At 41.7% G+C, this 23,430-nt stretch overlaps 1 protein-coding gene across 4 annotated transcripts in view; it reads left to right on the top strand.

The window, feature by feature from the left end:
* LOC122863710 (kelch-like protein 29) overlaps window positions 1-23,430 on the top strand; it is a 196,975-nt gene that overhangs the window by 165,648 nt on the left and 7,897 nt on the right. For all 4 annotated transcript variants that reach the window (XM_044170450.1, XM_044170448.1, XM_044170449.1 and 1 more), the window contains one exon: window positions 18,256-18,449. In XM_044170450.1, the coding sequence (XP_044026385.1) occupies window positions 18,256-18,449 (194 nt within the window). The remainder of the gene's footprint in view (window positions 1-18,255; window positions 18,450-23,430) is intronic.

Genomic DNA, 23,430 nt, shown 5'->3' with positions numbered 1-23,430 from the left:
GGACACTGAAATATTCAGAACTAATTACATCACTTTAACTTAAATCTCATGTGTGTGATGCCACAGGTTTGAATGGGTTATCAGAAATTGGTGAGGCTTGAGAATGTTTTTGGTAACAGATACCAAAAAATATTATACCATAATAATAAAGTATTCAAAGATTAAATATTTAAACAATGTGAAGGAAACAGTACGGGGGCAAGTTTTGCGGCTGAAAATGCATGTTAGTTTTGCGAAGGAAGAATGAGGAATTTCAAAGCTTAAGGAGGATTTGTGACACTACTGGAGATTTGTGACAAGCAGCTGGCAGCTGGTCTGTCAAATCAACTCAAAAGACAGGAGCTATAAATCACACACAATTTCAACGGCTTGGGAAGAGCTTGACAGATTAACAACAGCAGTTTATTTCATAAGACTCAAACAGGAGTTTATTTAATTACTCAAATTAGAGACAACACAAAAGCACGATTAGACAGATTATTTGTCTGAAAATCCAACCCCATTTGAGAACTATTTATATCCAGGTAAAAAATGTCAAACAGATTAACCTTCTTGATTATTTTTTTCATATGAACAGCTACTGTATGCAACTAAATAAAAGCTTATTTTATAACCTTGGCATTCCTCCCACTCCTATGCACAAGTACCTTAAGTTTGCTTCTGCATGCACTGAAAGCACTTTTTTTACCTTAAGATTTCATATTTCAACTGAAGAAGATCAGGTTAAAGTTAAAGATAAAGTTTACATATGAATCATTATATAAATCTCATGGCTGAAAAAACAGTTGAAGATTATCCAGACTTTCTGGCCATTTCTGAAGGCATTTGTTCATATCTGCTTTGATAAATGAGCCCCATTAATTGCTGATCCTTTATTTTGTAGCTAACCACCAGATTTGGCAGGTGTGGCTCTGCTCTGAGACACAGTTGGCTCTACTGCAGCTCAGTATTGTTGGGCCAAAACTCTAAAGATAGTAGAGACTCCAACAGGGAGGCAGCCAGTCCACAGCAGGACTAAAACCTGGCCAGTGGAGATAAGGGAACTGTTACTCAAGCCTTTTTTGTCGCCTCCACACAAGGAGGAAGAACTGCACAGGTCTGAAGTGCAGTTGTAATATGGAGAGCTAATAACATTCAGAAATCCTTCGTCAATGTATGTGAATGGCTGCCTTGTTTGATATGCAGATGGCTGGTGGGCATTGTATCTGAAGGCTGGGGAATGGCAGGAAACGGTGCGACAGCCAGAGTTGATTTGCTCCGCTCATAGAGTGATTGATGTGGAAGTTGTTTACACACGCAGCCAAGCTTTTTCATTGTGTATGCGTCTGCATTTCTCTGCGCACTTGTGTGTTCCAGTACTCATTGTTCCTTGAGTATATGTACATATGTATGCCTCTGTGCACACACTTGTGTTTATTTGTGTGTCCATCTGTGTGTCTGTATATATCAGCCGGCCTCAGCCAAGGTTTCTCACCTTCCAGCTCTGACTCTCAGCACCCTGACTCCTAATTTGCAGTCCTTCCCGCCTCCCTCGCTCCCAATCTCTCCATCCATCTCACAGAGGGTTTCACGCTCCTAACCGTGAAATTCACCCACATTCACAATTATGTCTTCAATCAGAGCCATCTCAAAGCTAGTAGGATGCAGCCTTTCTTTGGGAACGGCAGGAGGTCCAAATCAACACTCAGAGGACCGAGCAGGCTTATTCCTGTCTCCACTCTCTCTACACTAATGACTGACAGATTTTTAGGGATGGGAGCAGTCGAGTTCGGGAGGCTTTTAACTTGCAATCAAGTACCCTGGGCCTGCATGCTCCTCAGCATGTTGATCCTTTGGCAAACCAATATGATTGCAGATATTGAATAATTCATGGGTGTCTAATGATGTGTCAATCATCAATGGTTTTGTTTTATTTATTGCGCACTATGCACAGGTTTGTGCGTCCTCCAAGTTCTATTGCAAGTTAATATTGCATGAAGACTGTTAGCAACATGACACTGAGTACAGCAACTAGCTTTTCTCATCAGGGATGTTGTGTTGTTTGGCTGACAAGTCTGGAGGAGAGAAGAGCAATTTGAAAAGATCACGTTCTCTGGCTTTTTTATGGCTTTTCAAACTAAAATTACCTTCTAGATTGCGGTACATAAATATACAATGTGCCCGTAAAATCTGTGGAGAAAGCTCCATTGTTCATGTTCATTAACTTGCACGTTTGTTGTTGTATAAGCATCCATGCACTTTACTGCTGTATATAGTTATTCAGTGGTATTCTCTGTCATCTAGTGCTGATTTTCAGAATTGTGGGTTTCCCATCTCCATGAAGATTGTTGAGCTCCTCTACAGTGATCACCCTTGCTCTAACTTAACCAATGCCTTTATCCTACTCTTAACACAACCCTGATCCATCTATTTCTTGAGTTTTACTTTTTCCATTATGCACCGTTATACTTTCAACCAGCATAATGGGCCCTTTGAAAAATGTTGGCTTAGTCTGATGCAGGAGGTGAATCATAATGCCTGAAAGACCTTGTGGAGGAGCATTGAATGGCTCCTGGGAAATTTTATCAACTCAACCATGACCAAGAACATACAGCAAGATGAAGATTCCAGCAGGAGCTTTCATCATGCCACACAGTTGAAGTCTTCTGTGGGCTGCTCTGTGAACTGACAAGTCCTTAAGTGCTTGATGTCCACGGGTGGTGTGCACACTGGGTTACCAGTCACCCAGAGAAAGGTCCCCTTCTGTGGGACACCAGGAGTGGGAGAGACCCCAAGTTGCACTCATAGAAGGAAGAGGCTATAGCTGCTCTTTGAGTTGTGGTGTGGTTTCCCTCCTGGCTGCCCGTATGAGGGCTTCCTGACAGGGATCTGCTCCTTTGTCTACAGGCAAAAATTCAATTAAATTCAATTGTATTGATATAGCGTCAATTCATAACAGAAGTTATCTCTTTGCGCTTTTCCTACAAAGCAGGACTATACTCTTTATAATTTTATTTACAGAGACACATCAAATCCCACCGTGAGCAAGCACTTTGCGACAGTGGCAAGGAAAAACTTCCTTTAAGAGGCAGAAACCTCGGGCAGAACCAGACTCAGGGGGTGAGGGGGAGAGGGAAGCACAATGCAAATTCCACCTTGAATTTTAAAATAATAATTTAATGGTAGTGGTAATATTAATTAAGCAATAATAATAGGAATGATAGTGATAGGAATAATATTGATAATAATAGTAATGAGACTAATAATAACAACTGTAGTAGCAGTTGTCGAGCAGGAACACGGGGGCAGCAATCACAGATCCAGACTCTGCAGCTCTGGAGGCAGAAATACCTGCTGAAAGCGACAGCTGGAGAGAGACGAGTAAGCACAAAACTACAGAAGAGAGAAGATGTCGTTAGTAACATGCATTAATTGGATAAAAATGCATACAGATGGAGACGGAGAGGAGGAGAGAGGAGCTCAGTGCATCATGGGAAGTCTCCCAGCAGTCTAGACCTAAAGCAGCATAACTAAGGGATGGTTCAGGAGTCACCAAAGCCAGCCCTAACTATAAGCTTTATCAAAGAGGAAAATCTTAAGCGTACTCTTAAATGTGGAGATGGTGTCTGCCTCTTGAACCCAAACTGAGACAAAGAAGCTGTCATGCAGCCAGAAAGAGGAGATCACAGCCGGTCCGGTCCATTCAAACTTACTTCGCTCACACATAATGCCATCCATCTCTTGATCTTACTCCCTGAATGCAGATGCATTTTAAACACACACACACACTACATATAGGACGGGCAGCTCTCTCACACATAAAACACAATGGTCTTGGAGATGGACATCCTTCTTTGTCCATTACAGCTCCCTGCCCAACAGCACTCTCTTTTGGAGACAGTGGGGAAATAATCAGCAGGGCGAAGATGCAAATAACAGCGAAGCGCCCCGCTACTTTACAGCCCCAGGTGTCCGGGACCCTGCAGCGAAAGAGTCAAGAAAGAGGGAAGTAGAGAGAAGAGGAGCGAGCCAAGAAGAGTTTAGCAGCACAGAGCTGACGGGAGAAGATGAGAGGAGTGTGTAGATGCAGCAGCCCCCAGGTAGGCCTGTGAGCTCAGCACAATCAGTCACACTGGAACCAATGGGCTCATGTGAAGACACTCTTCTCTCCCAGCCCCTCCAGCCTATCTACAGCAATAATGAACTGATGAGCTGTTGTGCATGTCTTTTATATGTCTATGTGTGTGTTACGGTGTAGATCTGTTTCCATGTACTAGGTCAGACTGTGCCTGGGGCTAGTTTTGGAGGGGGTTAAGGGGGGGCAGTCATCCCCGCTAGCCCCTGCAGCATGGCACTGTGGTCAGGGACAACGGCTCCCAGAGCCCCCCTGCCGAGGTGGTTCCCCCCTGTCGAGCTAATCCCCTGCTCCTCAGGATTAACCAACTTCACAGTGCTGGCCCCTACTGCGCTGTCAAGGCACCATTTCACCCTCCAACCCTACCCCAGCCACCACCACCCTCCACCCATCATCCCTTCCTCGCTTTCACACTCACATACACACCTCATTACCCCTCCATGGTACCCCTCTCCCTTCTGAAATGTCAGTGTTGATTTTCACTTCTCATGTCTTCTTCTCTCTCCGTGTCTCTCTGTCTTGCTCACTTTTTTTCCTTTGCATGTTGTAGCTAATTTATTACTAATCCTGTTTACATCACAGCTAGGCATTTTTCAAACCATGCTGCAGAGTTTCAGAAATTTGAATGTATTTTTCCTACATCCATTGGTTTCCTTTCATTCCACCACAAAATGAAAATGTATTAGCCAACTCTTGAAATGTGTTTGTGTTGTATAATCCATCACAGTGAACATCAGAGCTGCATTATTTTTTGTCAGAATTACATTACAGTTATCAGGTGCAGACTTTCTAAATGAATCTGCTCTTAAAGAATTAATTAGCACTACTGCTGACATGATTAGTTAATTAATCAATTTGTTGATCAACAGAAAATATTTTGCCAGTGATTTTGATAATCAATTAATAGTAATAGTAATAGTCATTTGTCAAGTCCTATGAAAACCGGATTCCAGCTTCTCAGATCTGAGGATTAGTTGCTTTTCTTTTCTTTTGAATGCGTATCCATATGTTGTGATGGGCATTTATTTTTATTTTTTTGCTTTTTTCATTTTCATTCATTCATTTTATAGACAATAGATAATGAATCGATTCATTGAAGAAATAATCTGCAGATAAATAGATAATGAAAACAATTGGTAGCTGCAGCCCTAAATACAAAACCGCAGCAATGACAAAACATAATGCAGATTTGCTATGATTGAAACTTCAGCAAGTTTTAAGATTCGAATTGATCTCAAAAAATGCTGTACAACATGCATTTGAAAGTGGTCAGCAAAAATATAAAGTGTGCATGATTTGTAATGAAGGAGCTAAAAACACACACTGGTCTCTTTGACTGGGCAGTCATTAGTGGCATGATTAAAACAACCTTAGTAGTTAATTTAGAGCTTATTCTACCTATGTACTTCTGTTAAGACTTTTCTCATTTATTGTGTACTGTATCATTTCCCAGCTCTGTGAAGGAGCTACACCCATCATCTCCTGCCTGCAAAATCACTGATAGACTCTCAGTGATTTTGAGGCTTCATGGCTGAACGAGAGTGGGCCCAAATCAGGCAGATTGTCACATCTCTCTCATATTTCTCTCTCTCCATGCCTCCTCGCCTCCCTCTATCCTCCCCCTTGCTTTCCTCTTTTAACCACATTCTCCAACCTCTCCTGCACCTTCTGTCCCATTGCTCCCTCCATCTCTTCACAGCGCTGATTAGGTGGGCAGGAGATGATGGGTGTATTTGGGACCTGCGAGCCCGGTGATGTGGAATCTGTCTGACATGCTCGAGCAAAGACAGTGTCTCCTCTTCATTGTCTTCTAATGGGGATGATGCAAAGAGCGCACGCGTGTGTGCGTGCATGAGAGTGTGTGTGTGTGTGACAGTTATAGAGAAACATTAGCAGGCAGCAGCAGGTGTGCCCGGGGATGGTATTAGGGAAAGGCAGAGAGAGGCTGCAGGTAATGAGTAGTACGAGCTATATGTGCTTCCGCCTCGTTGATAAACGATTGGCTGGCACTTCGGACAATTTCCAGCCTTTACCAACAGGCAAGTCATTTTTCTCTAACCTTTATGCTTCTGTGCCTTTTTCTATCCTCTTTTTCTCTCTTTCACCTTCCATCGCTCTCTGTGGAAAAACACACAGGCACACACACATTAAAAAAAAAGTATGCCTCTTGTATCCCCCTCTTTCTCTCTCATATCAGGCTGCCACCCAGTCGTTGATGCAGTCATTCAAGCTGCAGCAGTATGTTGTTGGCTAATTATCAGTGGTTAGGATGTGACAGATGCCGCTGAGGTGTTGGGAGTCAGTTCGCCATCTCCCCACAGGAGGAAGCAACAACTGACCTTTAGAGAGCATAGCCCTGGCAAACCATCGCAAGATCCAGATACCGCACCTCACCGGCACCTAGGGAGGGATCGCCACTGGAGGTGGGAGGGTTAGTTGTTATATATAGATTTGTCCTGTGTGTGTGTGTGTGTGTGTTTGCCCAAGGTGAAAGTGCTCACATCAATGTGAGCTAAGTGCAGACACAGTGGTATTTTCAACTTTTGTACAGGTCTTAGTCCTAGTGTGTGTGTGTGTGTGTGTGTGTGTGTGTGTGTAGTAAGTGTTTAAATTTATTTTAAATGGCAAAAATGAGAATCATTTATTAATGGGCCCCATTAAAGGGAGCCAGTAGGAACCTGTCTTGCTGAAGACCCTCTTTTTTTTCTTTCCAATATTTTCTTAACTCATTTATTTATTAATGAAACTGATTATATTTTTTTCCTTTTTTTAAAATCCATTGTCATGTACTTGATTTACGCTCAGTCTTCCCTCAAACCTGCTTTCGCTTGATTTTTTCTTTTGTTTCTGTTTTCTTGTTATTGTTTCTCCTTTTTTCTTTTTTCAAATGTATATTGATTTACTGTACACATACATACACACTGTATGTGTGTGTGTGTGTGTGTGTGTGTGTGTGTGTGTGTATGTATGTATGTATGTATGTACTATATGAATGCAAGCTCAGGTTTGTTCCTACATAAATGATTTTCAAATATTTTAGCCATGCTAGCGACATGGCCTTATGAAATGTTACAGATAAGATATAAACTGTAAATAAATAATCTGTAGGCGGATTATCAAAGTAAAGTGTAACCAGACCTTTTTATTTAGTGTCACAAGTAGTTACTTACACACTTTTTTGCAATAGACAACAGTTACATGAGACAGTTCGTAGCTTCCTAAAAACACACAAAAAATCCAGAACTAGCGATCAAACCTCAAGCTTTGGCTGCAGTCACTTTCTCCCACAGTGCTGCCCTACATGGCTGCTATCAACACAGGGGCTTACTTTGGTAATGAAGTGGGGTCTCATACTTCCATCTCCCGTCTAGTTTTGAAGAGTGCGGAGCAATAATTGGTGTACGACCTACACCACCGGCAGCACTCATGTCCCCTGTCCTACGTGACATTCCCATCCAATTAAATCTGCGTCTACACACACACACTCACACACAGAGACACTAAAAGAGCACACACTATTATCATGGCTCCCTAAATTCTCTTCCTGATAGTCTTTCAAGGTGCCTTTTTAAGTTTAAGTGTCATACAGCATGTCTGCAGTTTATCTACGTACAGAATATGTGTGTGGACACATACATGGACAGACTGTGTGCTCACACGTTGAGGAAGCAGACTTCTGCTCTGAATGAGTTCATTCACAGGGATTATGGGTAAATCTGTGTGGCCAGTGGATGGATTGCTCTCTGTCTCGCAAGGATTAGCTGAAGGTGACACTGAGGTGACAGGTCTGTGTCCATCTGTTTGTATATGCTGCCATAGTTTAGTGTGTGTGTGTGTGTGGTGTGTGTGTGTGCATTTTTGCATGGCGTGCACACGTATGTCTGTGTTATTAGCCTGAAATGTGCTGTAATCCATCAGAGTTAATGAGTTGTGTGTGTGTGTTCTCCTGCAGTGATGGCAGTGGAGTGTGTTTTGTGTGTGTGTGTCTTTTGGCTGACCTTGACTTCACTCTGTCAGATGAACACACTCCGAGGCCATCCATACGGAGAGCAAGACTCCATTAGATACCCAGATGTCATCATACACAATCTGTCAAATGTGTATATCATGAGCAAATAACAAGCAAAATGAATCTGCCCTTGAGGGGAATGAGAGAGATTTGGGAGATGTGGAAGTGTGTCAAAGGTTAAATCAGTGGCTCCCAACCGGGGGTCAAGACCCCTCAAGGGGCTCCAAGATAAATCTGACAGGTCACAGGATGATTAAGTTTGCTGTTTTTGCAAAATACTGGATACTTTTACCTCTTTCTTCACGCCTCTGAAAATCCTACAAATGAAACAATCTTAAAAAGTTATCACGTCTCATGCCTACACCATGGCCTGTGACAAGACATGTAGACAATGATTTTTTTAAGGCGTCACAAGCCAAATATGTGCAGAGAACAGCTCTTTGAAAGTTTAAATGTAGCCTAGTCATAACGTACTAAGTGTTTACTTCCATGAAGTGATTTACACATATTAGTTCAAAACAAGACGGTGTAGTCCCTCATTCGTCCAGGAGTGTTCCATCGTAGAAAAGGTTTCAGTCGAAATTTACACAGAGTAACTTTTCTACGATATAGATTAGTTGTTACTGAATGCTTACACCCAGTAACTACCAGGTGTAATTGATGCTTATCTGATTTAACTAACTAACTAACTAACTAACTAACTAACAGACAAAATTAACATAAACTTGGTAATATATAACTCATTTAGATTGTTAAAAAGGTAAAGTTGTCTGACACAAATTGTTGTTTAATAATGATGTAAACTGGGAAGATTTTAGATGACATTTCACAAAAAGAGTGTCTAACTAGAATAACGTCAGCTAGGTTAGCGTAATTGGATATTTCTTTCTCATTCTAAACTGCACAATTACTACTAACTCTGAAACATTATATTTTTACATAGATAAAAAATAAGTGATACCCACATTTACAAAGAATTGAAAGTTATGTTTATTTGCCCCCCTAAAACTCTACATTTGGCTGTTAGCTTGTGGTGCTACAGTGGCTTCCTGTTTACAAAGGTGATAGCTTTTGATTGGACAGTGCTACAGATGTTTCCTGGCAACATATTTACATATCACTATGGTCTTTACTAGCTAAGACATTTCTTAAGTTTTAATGGTGAAATCTGATTTAGTAAGTCACTAGTTTGCAAAGTTAGCTAGTAGCTACTAAAAACTTAAAAGGACAAACAAATTATTAATGGATTTACAAATAGCTAATGCATCCTAATTTAGAAACAAAGTGTTCGTGGAACACCTTCTGCTTTCATTTTTAAGTTATTAGTTTGGAAGCTGATGCTAACAGGAGCCAAGGAAATTACAGCATTTGTCATTAATGTGATGCGTTAAAATGAAGAGTGACTGCTGTAAAGTCTTTACAGTTCCCCAGGTGAAGCTGCAAGCATGTCAGCAAATTAATACGCTTCCTATATGATATGCAAATGACCAAACATTTACGTTTCTGAGCAGGGCTGAGCCCTTCCTCTATAAAGTAGGACTCAGTAGATTTCACCATCAGACATTGATTAGCAACCCCGGGAGAGAGAACACAGGTACAAGCAGCTGTCACATGCAGAGAAAATCAACAAGGGGAACAGAGGTGCATACAAACGAGTTCAAATTAGTTGTCACAAAGCGGCTGTTTTTGTTTTCATCTCTGACAATTTGCGTAAAGCTGTCGTTTGTGAAATAGAGCATAGCAAAAGGTGAGTTTGTGCATGTAGCTCCTGCCACATTATGTCCAAAAAACATCAGTACAAAAGTCAAATTGCATATTAAATTAAATGTTGAGATCATAAAAGGATCTCCAGTACTTCTTCATTAGTCGCTTAACCTACAATGTAACCAAGGCCATCACTAGAAGTGTACATGTCTCTTAGCAACCACATTGCATTACATTTTATTACTATAAAGAGCTAAAAGTGTTATACCTCTATTCCTAAACCCATTCTGGTGCTCGCTATTTTCAAGGGTTGGCCAAACACAGATGGCTTCAGGCTCTTGAGAGGTAATTCCAGTGCAGCTACAAACAGAGTTTGAGTACAGGAAATTAAAATACTAATGGTTTTGGTTTCAGTCCTTCAGATATAAAGATATTCAATCAAAGAAGGACAAATTTGTTGTAGAGAATGCAGAGATACAGATTTTTCGACCAACAGGGGCCTCGATAAAACAAAATGCATCCAATGGGTTGGAGATGTGTATGTGCCAGTGTTGGTACCCAGCAGACAGCAGGGTGATAGTGGAGGTGTGGGCACAGGCCTCACAGTTTCTGTGATGTGCTCTGATACAGATGGCAGCTGACACAACACAGACAGACTCTGACTCCCTCCTCTCGCACCCACGCTAACGCTTCTCCTCCTCTCCAAAATGGATGCTCTCTCTCCTGTTCGCCTTCATGCGCTTCTATCTATTGCCTGACTTGATAGACATTCAAATTAATGCAAAAAATATTATCACCACTCTCCTTTCCTGGTTTTCATTTCCTCTTCTTCACCCCCACTCTTCCTTCACATTTCCCTTCTTTACCCCTTTCCTTCTGTCATCCTCGTCCACACAGTGATCTTGCTCAGGTATGAGTAAAGCATTTTGGATGAGATACTAGCAAATATGCAAAGAAGCAGGAAGTCACAGTTGAATGATTTCAAATGAACACCCACAGTCACTATCAGCAGCTTCCTTTGTCAAAACAGCCCACATGTACTGTACAATTGTGCAGCTAAATTTGCTTTAAAATGAAAGTTCAGCAGACAATTTCAACTGCATTTTTTTTCTTACCAGGACTCTGTAGATTAGTTTATGTCATGCTGTCGAGATTTCCCCCCACCTAGCTGCTAACGAACATTCTTAGCAAACGTGAAAATTGTTAATGTAAGCAAATGGTGCCTATGTTTGTGTGCAAATTGTTTTGAATGCCCTCCAGGCTGGAGCTGATTCACACAGTAGCCCTATTTTCCTGAAGCCAAATCACAACCTCTCAGTTCATTACTCCTGACAGGAAACAGAGGCTATGAGGGATTGATGCACTCACATACACATGCACTCCCTCTCTTCTCGTGCCTGTTCCAATGGCAGCATAGAAACCAAATTAAACTACTGTCGAACATGGGGCTGCATGCAAATGTCTTTGTATAGTGAGGTCTTCTGGTTTCATGACACTTGACACCAAATGGGGGAGCTTGCAGACTTGGGGGTTAACTGTCAAATACAACAGTCAGTCATTCAGTGCCTGTATAGTCCCTGATTGTGTGGTTTCTTAATGCTCTTCACAAAGTCAGGAAGTCAAGGCTCACATCAAAACTCAAAATCAAGTTTACCAAAATTATTTCAATACATTTGAGGGGGGCATGACTGTGTGTTCCATGTGTGGATTCATGGCAATCCATCCAACAATTGTAGAGACATTTCACTAATAACCCTAAATGTCAACCTCTTCATCCCCTTGGGACCATGTATGTCTGTACAAAATTTCATGGCATTCCATCCAATAGTTGTTGAGATATTTCAGTCTGGACCAAAGTGGTGGACCTACCAGCTGACCAGCTGACATTGCCATCCCTCGAGCCACAACGCTAGCTTGGCTAAAAATACAATCATTGAACAGAACACATATGTGCAAAGTAGTACTAGTTCAGCTGTGGTGATCAAAACCAAATGAGGCACTTTGGTTTGGTTGCAAACTGACACTTCTTTTGCAAACATGACAAATTTACCCACATGACTAACACAGCTTTAGCAGTCCCATGTTGAAGTGCATCTGAGGGTGCATGTGGGCAGCAGGAAGAGAATGTAAGATAGACAGAGAGATAGTGTTCATGTGAGAGCGGTAGATTAATGCGAATTTGTAAGTTAAGGGCATGAGTCGCTGCTTGATAGAATCTAGAGCATCAGCACCTCTCTGCAGGCGATTAATGCATAGCTTTATTTTATTATATTTTTTACCAACTTCCATTGTATTCCAGTGCACGCACTCACTTTCTAAAGGTAACAATGCTGTTGTTTCGGACCTGCGTGGTGCAAGTGTTGTTAACAACTTGAATGAATGCAGGTTTTGTTAGTGTGTCTTTCCTGTTTGTGCATCGTCTTCCACTATGAGCTGTTTGGTTTTTAATAGCTTGTGTGGGGAATACTGTAGTATTGTTGAGCAGTCAGTGTTTGAATGCCATTCCAGTGTGGTTTTAACTGCAGCATGATGCACTCTTCTGCCTCTTAATGGATCTTATGTCAACGTTGAGGTGTATAGAGCCCAAGTGGTTGTGTTAACTGAGCAAGGCATTTTTCCATTCCTCCTTCTAACTTCCCACTCTCGTTTCTCACTATATATATATATATGCTGTAGTTTGTATCTCAGGGGAAATGGATACGTGTCAGTATCTCAGAGACTGGCAGCCCATCTATTATAGTTTATCCCATGTGTGTGTGTTTGTGTGTGAAAGAGAGAGACAGAGAGATATGGAGGAAAGTGTGGTTCGTCATCCACACTCCCCAGCAGGTAACCATATTAGTGATTTTGCTGTGACGCCTCGGCACCTTCTACATGATTAGATTGTTTTGGAAAGAGAGAGATACAGACAGCTAGTCTATGTATTATGTAGGTGGTCTAAAGATAGAGGGTATATGGTCAGCTTCAAGAGGCAGGCATTGGTCAACTACTTGTAAATTTGTCATTACCGACTGTAAGAGTTCAACCCTTTCAGTCATCTAATGCATTGCAACAAAGTTCAGCCATTGTTTTATGCTATTTTTACTTCCTGTTTAACATTATATCACACTTACTGATTCATGCTTGTCATATTTATTCCTTCTTTCTATAGCATCTTGATGCTGCTTCATCACGGCTGCTCCATAAACAGAGAAAAACAAGATGGCACACGCACAAGGCTTTTAGACGTGTAATGCCACCGAGCAAATCCAATGGAAGGCTGCATAACGGCTAACGCTTTACTGCATCCATTCATTTTTATGGTCCCTGACTCAGATGCATGTTTCCTAGTTAATGTTACAAAGTGAGGGCCCGAGGGGCAATATCTGCTGCTTATGCGCCACATTTTCTCAGCTCGTCTGTGATGACATCATCCCTGAGTGACATATTCTTAGCTGGTGAAGCCCACATCCAGGCACATGTTCCAGTTTTTTGAAGAGGACAGAAATGGATTTTAGAACAGCAGTGCAGCTTAGCTTCCAGCTTTCTGTTGAGATGCAGTATAAAAACCAATCGATCAAGAAATCTAAAATATAGTATTTTTAAAAGAGACTACAATGGAGATAAAGGCTAGCTCAGTCGATCTCCTCCAATATGTCATTCCAGAGTCAAGGGGGCCTGATTGCAAGGCCTAGTCTCGTCTGGATGTTGGCCTTACCTGCAAACTACTAACAGAGACCTATGCTCAGGCTCACACAGAGTTAACAGGTTGGAAATACAGCCAGGAGCCAGGCCTACAAGGGCTTTAAAGGATAATACTGGCCATATTCAATATTTCTGTCAACATAAACCATGAAAAGACCAAAACCAACAATTAATTGATCCTACTAACAAGTATTACCTGTGTCAAAGCCTGATGTAGCTTATTCCTCTGTGCCATAGAGCTCCATTGTTGTCCAAAAACTATTAAGAACCACACATACCACCACACCGTGCTGCTGCCGTAAATACTCACTAGAGCACGTGTTATTAATCTGCCACTGAAAATAGTTCCCAACAAATGCACTATTTACTCCCGTTCGAGTAATGTTAGCTAAAAACTACAGTGCCCAGCTATTTTAGAAAATTACTGAAAATGGAAAATGAAACTATATATTCATGACTCATTCTTCCAAGATTCATTTCTTCAGTTTGAATGAAAGGGCTTGTGGCTGAGTGTGCCAGTCAGGGTAGGGAAGTTGCCAAGTATTGAGAGATGGCATAACACATTGTTGGTTTTGGTCCTTTCGTGGGATTTGGTGACAATTTCAAAAAAGAATAACACCACCACCACTCATCCTTTAAAGGTGATTGTTACAAAATGTAAATCTACTCCAAAACATAGATACATACAGTAGAACCAAGGTACATATGCACAAAATGTGGTTATATGCATTCACCTATTTGATCTTGTAATGAATCTTGAATCAGCCCCCAATCATCAATAAATATGTAGTTCACATGTGAATATGCAGTTAATGCATAATCCACTCCAACCCTTGTATTTAACACCTGGTATTTAGTGTATATACTTTCTCTATTATGTAGGTTGCAGACTAGTATATTAAGGCTGAATGTAATTCTTCAGGTGCACTAGCAAGCAGGTGGGGGGGGTGGCAAATCCGTCTGCTGTCAACATAAACAAACATTGCAGGTGTGACTGTACATTTCCACTGCGACTGTCCAATGACAACTGTTGTTATCAAACATTATGGTTCTTATCCAGACAGGTCAGTGGAGAACGAAGGCCAGAGAAAAGTTAGCTGGTACTCGCTTACCAACACAGTCACACTGCGTGGGCCGCTTTTACACCTGCCTGACATCAAATTCTGATTCTCACTTGTTGGCATATCAGTCGCAGTGCGTGCTGCAAGCATTAACGTGTTTCTCTTTATCCAGATTACACATTCAGAGACAAATCTAGTTTGTAGTCTGGCCTCTTTCTTTCATTCACAATCGGTGTCTACCCTTCCTATCTGTCTTTCTTTCTGTCTCTCTTCCCACATAAGAGAACACAATGCTACATTGTTCGTTCTGTTGTAACCCTGCAGCCGCATTTTCGAGATTATTTTCCCTGCGTGATGAAACAAGCCCTGTCAGGAGCTACAACCGATTACACGGCTTCATGCGGTGATCAGTTCTTGTGTATAAACACTTTTTTTTTTAAAAAAGCAATTGATGCAGCGCAACATGTTGATGGATAAACTCCTACAGTGTCTTAGTGACAATGAAAATGCTCTGTCTGCCTTTTCTGTCTGACAGAGAGCTTCAGAGGAAAGAGAAGGAGAGATGTAGTTTGTTTTGAGATGTTTTTATAATGAACGCAGTGGGGGGTTTTTTCTCTGTCTCTCTCCTTCCTCCGTCTCCTCTGCCTTGGAGATATAATCGAACCACTCTGAGAGAATCTTTTTAGTGTCAGTCCTAATGTCACAGTTCATATTAAATGTTTGATGGTGAATCACACGTGTAATGAATTCAATCAGATTCGTGACCTCTGAGACACTGAGTTTCTTCTGACCTGCTAGTGTTCCTCTTTATCAGAGCTCCTGAGCCTTTTGACTGCCTAATAGCTGTGCCGTGTTTACATTAATGGCCCTTAAAACCTATTTTCCTGATCCACTTCTTACTAAAAGAGATGGGGTCTCACATGAGCACACTATTATCTGACCAAGTTAAAATGATACTGGTAATTATGAGAGATTTCTGTTTTCATGCTCTGTCTGTGCTTTCCTCACTGCTTTTGAAGACTGTGATGTCAAGTATTTGATAATTTGATCAAACTACACCCACACTACACCCACAAAGTCCTGCAGGGAGATTTGCTAGTTTTTGAGGGTTAAATGTATACATAAGAAGTTTTGTTCAAATATTAAAGCTGCAATAGTGGGTTTTTTTACCACTCCAGGGCGGCAGGAACCTGTAAACACAACATTGACATTTTATCACCTTATGAAGTTGTTGTGCCGAACGTGTTAGCTATTAACACATCCAGCTGACACAGAGTAGCATTAACAATTATTTGGAGTCATGTTTCTGGCCGCTTGAAAAATGTAAGTCCACTATTCACTCTAGTTTTAGCTCTGTTTTGGGTCTCTACAAACTCCTGAGGGAAATATCTGGCTCTTTATCTGCTAAATGCTCCACTATGTTCACTAGCTAGTCACTAACTTTGTCGGCTGTTTGGTGCTGGGCAGGTAGTGCGCACTCGGTTTATAACAGCCTTATCACTAGAAGCAGCTGCTTTCCGTGTCTTGAAACGAGGTTGATGAGAGCTGTGAGAGTGAACCAAAACAGTGCAGTTGTGGGCCCTGAAATCAAACTGAGCTAAAAGACGCTAAAAAACTCCACAGAGCCGAGGAGAACTGTAGAGTCGGGTAATAATTCTCTGTGGGTTCATCACTACGAGTGACATTACATGTCATTTGATCCACTGTTAATATAAAATATTGATTAGTGCAGCTTTAACTTTGTTGCTTATTTAGTCACAAATACATGTAGAAAATGTAAGATTTGAAACCAAATTTGAGGATCTGACTAATGTAAGAATAGCCAGAAAAACTGCAAGAGAATACATCTCTCATATTTTCTAGCTAACTCGCACAGTAAAGAGGCTGTATTTGTTGTGCAGAATTGAGTGTTTAGGATTGTTTTCTTTTATCTTTTCTCATCATGACCAGCTGTTTGCAGTGTCCTGTTGGCCTTTTGTGTATCCCGTAATCAGCTTCACTCAGCAGTGTCTGAGCCTTAAATTTATGAACCTCCCCCGATGTGGTCCGAGGGGTAATTACATCTGCCAGAGAATGAGACACGTGTTAGTCCTTCTATCTCAGCAGGGCTCAGTTACTCAGCCTGATACTGGTGTGCATGTCCCTGTTTAAACGCTGCTAATTGGCACTCTCTGTGTTTCGAGTCCACCTTTCCCAGAGTGTCTTCTGTGTCACCACTTTCTCAGACTGCCAGTCGATTTTAAACCCATCCCCTCAGCAGCTGTTGCCAGGAACATTATCAGACCCCCAAAGAGAATATTCCCAAAGGCTAATTCATCCGTCTCCTCTCCCACTTTATCTAACGGCCTTCTCACAGGAAGCTGGTTGCAACCAACGCTTTCAGGTATCATTTAAATTCAGCCTGACTTCACATGCTACAGGAGTTGCATGAGTAAAGCATCTGTAGACTGAAAAAATACTTTTGCAAACCTGAATGTCTTTGGTGTGTCGGATGGGAAAGTAAAAGAAAAGTAAAGGAAGTAAACACCTGTGTGATCACTAACATTAGGCAAACCACCTAATGAAGTTCATTGAACCCAGTGACAAAATCATTCTTTAAAGTTTTGAAGCTTTGAAGTGACGGTATGAGGGTCTACTTTTTGAGCAGTAAAGCATTTCTCAAGTGTTTAATGTGTAAAGTTTGTTGTCCTGGGGGACAAGGTGTTTTTTTTTACTTTTATAACAAAGAGACAGCCTCGATCAAGAAGGCTTGCTTTAGTCTGAATGGCTGTGTGTTTTAATCACAGATCCTGGATCTGTTTGCGGCTCTTTAATGAGGCCTACTCCAGCTGGAAGGCTGTCGGTGCGGCTACTTTGATCACTGGCCCATGGACACAAGATTACACTCCTAACACACCACGCTAATGGAGCCACAGGGCAAAAAACAACAAACACATGTCTAAATACACACACACATGCACACCAAACACAAATGCAAATTTAAGAAATATACATATAAACACACACTCAACCTCTGACAAGGGCACAATCTCATAAGCCAGTGTCTTGTTCACATGCAGCCCATTGTGTCAGGCCCTTTCATCTGGCTGCTTGTTTGTGCCGGTTTGGGTCGGCTGAGTTTTAGGCTCGACGTTGAAGTCTCTGCCAAAGAGGGCTCAGTGATAAAGGTCCAAAGCTCAGTGCTGACACACAGCCCAACTCTAGAGACTAATGGCTTGTAGCTCCCAACATATGTTGCTTTGTGTAATTGCTTTAATTGCTGTCATTGTACGTAATGGTTGGTCTTTTTCATCTTCCCTGGTGGTGTAGGCATTCTGCTAATTATATCTGTCAGCCCTGCAGCCAAAACGAGCGTTTCACAGTGAATTCAGAGCAGTGGGAACTTTGAAATGTCTGTATACGATTGGTGTGGGTGTTGGTGTAAATGACCCACTGTGAGTGGTGTTGTAGTTTTTGAATCATTAGAGGTTTCATCAGTAATTTAGAGAGTCCCCACTGTGGATCTGTTTAATGGGAGTGGGGTCATGACTTTACTTATCAGTCAATTTTGAACCTTGGCCTGCATCTCCTCTTGTTTCTCTTGATTTCTTTTGGTTTTGCTTTAAATTCGAATTCATCCAAGGTTGAAGTTAATGGTGTACAAAAACGCAAAACATCTAAAAATCTCCCTTTTTTCTCTCCAGGTACGACACTATCACCAACCAGTGGGAGACGGTTTCTCCTCTTCCTAAGCCGGTCCATTCTGCGGCAGCCACGGTGTGCGGAGGGAAGGTCTACGTGTTCGGAGGTGTGAACGAAGCCGGGCGCTCGGCGGGTGTCCTCCAGTCCTATGTACCGCAGAGCAACACCTGGAGCTTCATTGAATCACCCATGATAGGTAAGAACACCCACAGTCTTTGTCACAGATGTGGTTTCACACGGCCCTTCTTTCACATGCAAGCTTCAACACATTGTAGATGTTGTGTTCTCAGGGGACGTGTTGCCATTGTTACGATCACCTTTTGTATTATGTAAGAGCTGTTGTTTACTTTTTAAACCACTGTCTACAAGGTTGTGGTTTGATGTTCCCAAATGTGTGGTTTCTCTTGCCTTATTATGCCTTCTCAATTCTTTTCTCATTTGAAAGAAAATTACCCACTCACCAGCTAACTTATTCTCCTTCAAGACATCAATATTAATGTTGGCTTTTTATTAGTAATGTAACACCAAAACTGGAAAAGGCACATATTGCAACAACATTACTGTAACCATTTATATGCATGCATTCCTTTAATCTTTGGTCATTGACATTATGCTATCTCATTTGAGAGCAAGTAGGAGTCTTTAGGCCTCCATTATAGTTGCCCGGTTGCCTAGCAACAGTGTTCTCACAACTCTACCCACTTGAACACCTTCCATATCGTGTGCTTGACTTTTCCTGTGAAATGAAAGCCAACTACTTAATTAGGATACCCCATAGCTCTTCTCAGTTAAAGACTTAAAATCTTAAAATGGAAATGGAGGGAAACCAAACAACTGTGATTTTAGGCTTCAGTATTAGTTTATTTCTGTGAAAATGTTGACCCACACCCATGGCAACAGAAAATTCAATGCTCAGTGACCTTTTCCATTCCTGTTGTTTCCTCTTTGTCATTATTATTAGAATTTTCCATTCACCCCCCTCTTTCCATGTTATTGCTCTGTCATTATAATGAGCAGACCATAGCTGAAAGGATAGGTGGGTCCAACCATAGCTTCTGACATGTTATTGGCCAAACTCTGTAGTTATTCACCACACAAACCTGCAGAAACATCCAGTCAGACCCACCAGGGACCTGTGAAGGACGCAGGAACAGAAGAAACACTTTAACCAAGCTGCCATAACTCCAAGGTAGCAGGAAAAACACACAGTGTACAACTCTGCGTGATTCAAAACACTGACAGCTGTGTTCCCAGTGCAAAGATCTTATCCACAGGCAGGTTTTTTTCACAAAAATAATCCTTGAAAGGTGCATCACAGGGATGATTGCTATTGATTTGAACATATCCTTCGAGTCTTTTCGTTTAACATTTGGGCCTGGACAACACTATTACACACATAAACACATATGTAAAATTTAAACCCAACCCACAGAATTCCTTGCATTAAAGCAATAGTTCACTTTCTTGTGAAGAGTTAGATGAGAAGACTGTAGCCTTATATTTAACAAACAGACATGAGAGTGGTATCAGCCTTCAGACGGATAGCTTAGCTTAGCACAAAGACTGAAACAGGGGGAAATAGCTAGCCTGACTCTGTCCAAAGGTAACGAAATCCACCTACCAGCACCTCTAAAGCTCACTAAATAACATGTTTTATCTTGTTTGTTTAATCTGTACAAAAACCGAAGCGCAAAAACAACAATTTGATATTTATTGGGGGGATTATGTTCCCGACTATTCCTCGGCTAAGAGCAGTTCCCAGGCAACCAGTGGAGACTTCAGGAAGTTACTGATCCCAGCCAAAAAATAGTTCAGCACTTAATTGTAATTTTTACAATGGTTTTTCTACTGATTTAAAAAAGAAATACAACATGTTAATTTCTGAGTTAATGGGTATATTTTGTTACCTTCGGACAGAGCCAGGCTAGCTGTTTCATCCTTATTCCAGTCTTTATCCTAAGCTAAGCTAACCAGCTGCTGGCAGTAGCCTTATATTTAACAGACATATGTGAGAGTGGTATCAGTCTTCATGTCTAACTCTCCGCCTGAAAGCAAACTAGGGTATTTCCCAAAATGCCAAACTATTCCTTTTAAGCTGCAAACAGAAATAAATGTTTTTTATTCACTTTAATACATTTTCCACACAATTAACAATTCTATATTTGATGCTGGATTACCCCATTTAAGATGTTGGAACATGATGGATTCTCAGGGCGAAGAGCTGTCCAAATGCTGCTTTTAAAAAAAGATAATTATGGTGGCATACTGTTGCTGCAGGCAGAGCAGAGAGACTTAGAGAGAAACACAGGGTCAAAAATGTATTTGAATTCAAATGTTTCCTGACAAGAAGTTGTTCTTGTGTCATTAAAGCGCCAGCGCAGAGGCACTTCCCTCAGCACTGTTGCCCAGAAACTTGCTCTGTGTTATTGGTGCCTTTTTAGAGCGAAACTACTGTGAGCGAAATTATGATTATATAACGCGGATGTTTGGGGCAAGAGCTGAATGGTATTAAAGGGCTGGCAGAGCAGCTGGCAGAGGAGAAAAGAGAGAAAAGTCTGGTGAGAAACACGCACATGCACACACACACACAGAGATACAGACACACAACCTCTCCTTACCTCATATCACCTATACATCCCCGGGGGCACAGGTACACAGCGAGTGAATTATGTAACGAACTGGTAGGTTACTCGTGTGTGTGTGTGTGTGTGTGTGTGTGTGTGTGTGTGTGTGTGTGTGCATGCATGGTGTTTTTGTTTTTGTGTGTGTGTGTGTTAAGGACAGACTCAGACAGAGCGTCATCTGTCAGGGTGTAGATGAGCCCGTGTCTGACAGCCAACGAGCCAGGAGATAATTGACGGGTTTAGTGCTTCCTGTGAAATTGGGCCGGCGATGATTTTAGTGAGCCGGTGGGGAGCGCTTCTCGATCAACCCTCTGCCTCCCTCCATCGCTCTCCCTCTCTAATCTCTCTGTTCATCTCTCTCTCTCTCTTTCTCTCTCTCTCTCTCTTTCTCTCTCTCTCTCTCTCTCTCTCTCTCTCTCTCTCTCTCTCTCTCTCTCTCACCCTCTCTCTGTCTCACTGTCTCCCCCTCCGTACGCCTCCCCCCTCCATCTCTCGCTGTCTCTCAGCACTGTCTTATCGACTGACACAAATACAGTTGTGTGCGTTTTCTGTGTCTGTGTGTGTGTGTGTGTGTGTGTGGAGGGGGGATGGGGGAGGGGGGTTGGTGTGTGTTTTCCCTCTGCATGGACCATCTCCCGCATGAACTGCAAATGGGTTTCACAAACACTTATCGGGACTGACTTCCTATCTCTTGCAGAGTGAAAAATAATATTACTCGTGCCAAAAATAGTTCCTTCAACAAGTCTATTGAGATGTGTGGTGTCTCTGCAGCTTCGTCCATCTATATCATCCTTTGTCTTCAATATATCTGTCTACTGAGGAGTATATCTACTGAAACATGGGAGCGTAATTGAGCCCCCTCACATGCTATGAGCTATTTATGAAGCCTCATTGCTTTCCTTAAAAGGTCAGTTCACCCAAATAACCATATCTTTCTCCGAGATTTCTGCCTCCACCCCAGCACACTGGAGGTGAAAGGAATTTGTTTCTGCATTGAAAAATCTAATGTTTCTGGAAAATCCATAAACCTCTGTGATTCAGCCTTACTCTTCATACTGCAGCATAGTATGGCAGTGTGGTACGAGTACATTTGCTACAATCCTTAATAAAATTCCTCTTAAATTGCTTCTGTTAGGTCCACGACCCCATTGGCTTCTTTATTTCAGAAACTTTAACTTCTTACAATTTGTGATATTAATGCATTTTAAATTGTGACTAATTCAGAGTTACTGTTACTCAACCAGACAGTCTTTTTCCTCATTTTTCCAGATGTCAATCTTTAAAGAAATAGTGTTGTAAAAAAAAAACAACCCACTTTAATCATGTTTTTTGGCTATGCTAGCTTCATGCCTCAAGGGACAAAATATTTGCAAAACTAGTGACATTTCTATCAGCCTCTGCTGTACTTTTGCTTAGTGCTGAGCATGCCATGTCAAATGTTACTATGCTAACAGGCTTAACTAACTTGTTTAGACAGTAATGTTGTTAATATTGTCATTGTGAGCATGACATTAGCATTTAGCTTTAAAGCACAGCTGTGCCAAAGTACAACCTCACAGAGCAGCTAGCAAAGCTGTAGACTCTTAGTCTTGTTTTTTTTATGCCATAACTGATATGAGCCCTTTCTGGGCTTTTGTTCTCTCCCTGCACATTACTCTCCATTTTTATTTTTATTAACTCATTTCTTTGTCCTGCTTCATCAGGGCTGTGTGTGTGTGTGTGTGTGTGTGTGTGTTTGTGTGTGGTTTGATCAGATTTGACTGACAGTGACACCAACTGTCATCAGATTCTGATTCAAATGTTGCTAAATTGGTGAAATCGTGGAAGTAGATTACATCACTTTTTTTTTTTTCCAAATGAAGCCCTGCCCACTTCAAACCAGTGGAAAGATTACAGAGAAAAACAAATACATTCAGAAATGTCTCATGTGAAAAAACCCAAACTGTTGTTTGCCAGAAAAGTGCGTTCATGTAGGACTCCATAGTAAGAAGCTAATTGAGAAAATAAGTTCTCAGGGCCTTTCAAAACCAAAACCAAAACTATCTACATGGTTAGTCACTGACTATCACACATCTGTTCACACGTCCTCTCAGGCACATCCAGATGGAAACACACATACACTCAGCTCCCTCCAGTTTTCACCCGGCGTGCATTCCCTGCTGATCGACAGGTCTTCATCGACTGGTCAACTCCAGGGGCCCGAGAGCAGAAGCGCTGCGTCCAGACTGCTCTATCGGGAAATTGACAGCAGAACAATTACTCGCGCAAATGACGTATCAGCCGAACTGGCACGGCAATTGAGAGCGCCATTATGGAGGTGGAAGAAGAGTAGGGGAGCGAGAGAGGTGGAGAAGATGGAGCGTTTCCATAGCTACCTAATTGGACATATCCCCCCCACCCATTCTCCATTGTACTGAATTAAAGTACATCATCCTCTTTCTCTCACTGTGCTGTTTTGGCCCGTCATTTCAAAGGCTGCTCTTATTCTCCTCACACCACATAAAAGGACATTGTGTTTGGGGGGGTGGGGGTGGGTGGGGGGAGTTTTGCTGC

Source organism: Siniperca chuatsi, linkage group LG16, assembly GCF_020085105.1.
Source record: "Siniperca chuatsi isolate FFG_IHB_CAS linkage group LG16, ASM2008510v1, whole genome shotgun sequence".
In the NCBI taxonomy this organism is placed as follows: domain Eukaryota; kingdom Metazoa; phylum Chordata; class Actinopteri; order Centrarchiformes; family Sinipercidae; genus Siniperca; species Siniperca chuatsi.
The sequence above is the reverse complement of the archived record's forward strand: the minus strand, read 5'-3'. Positions and strand labels throughout refer to the sequence as shown.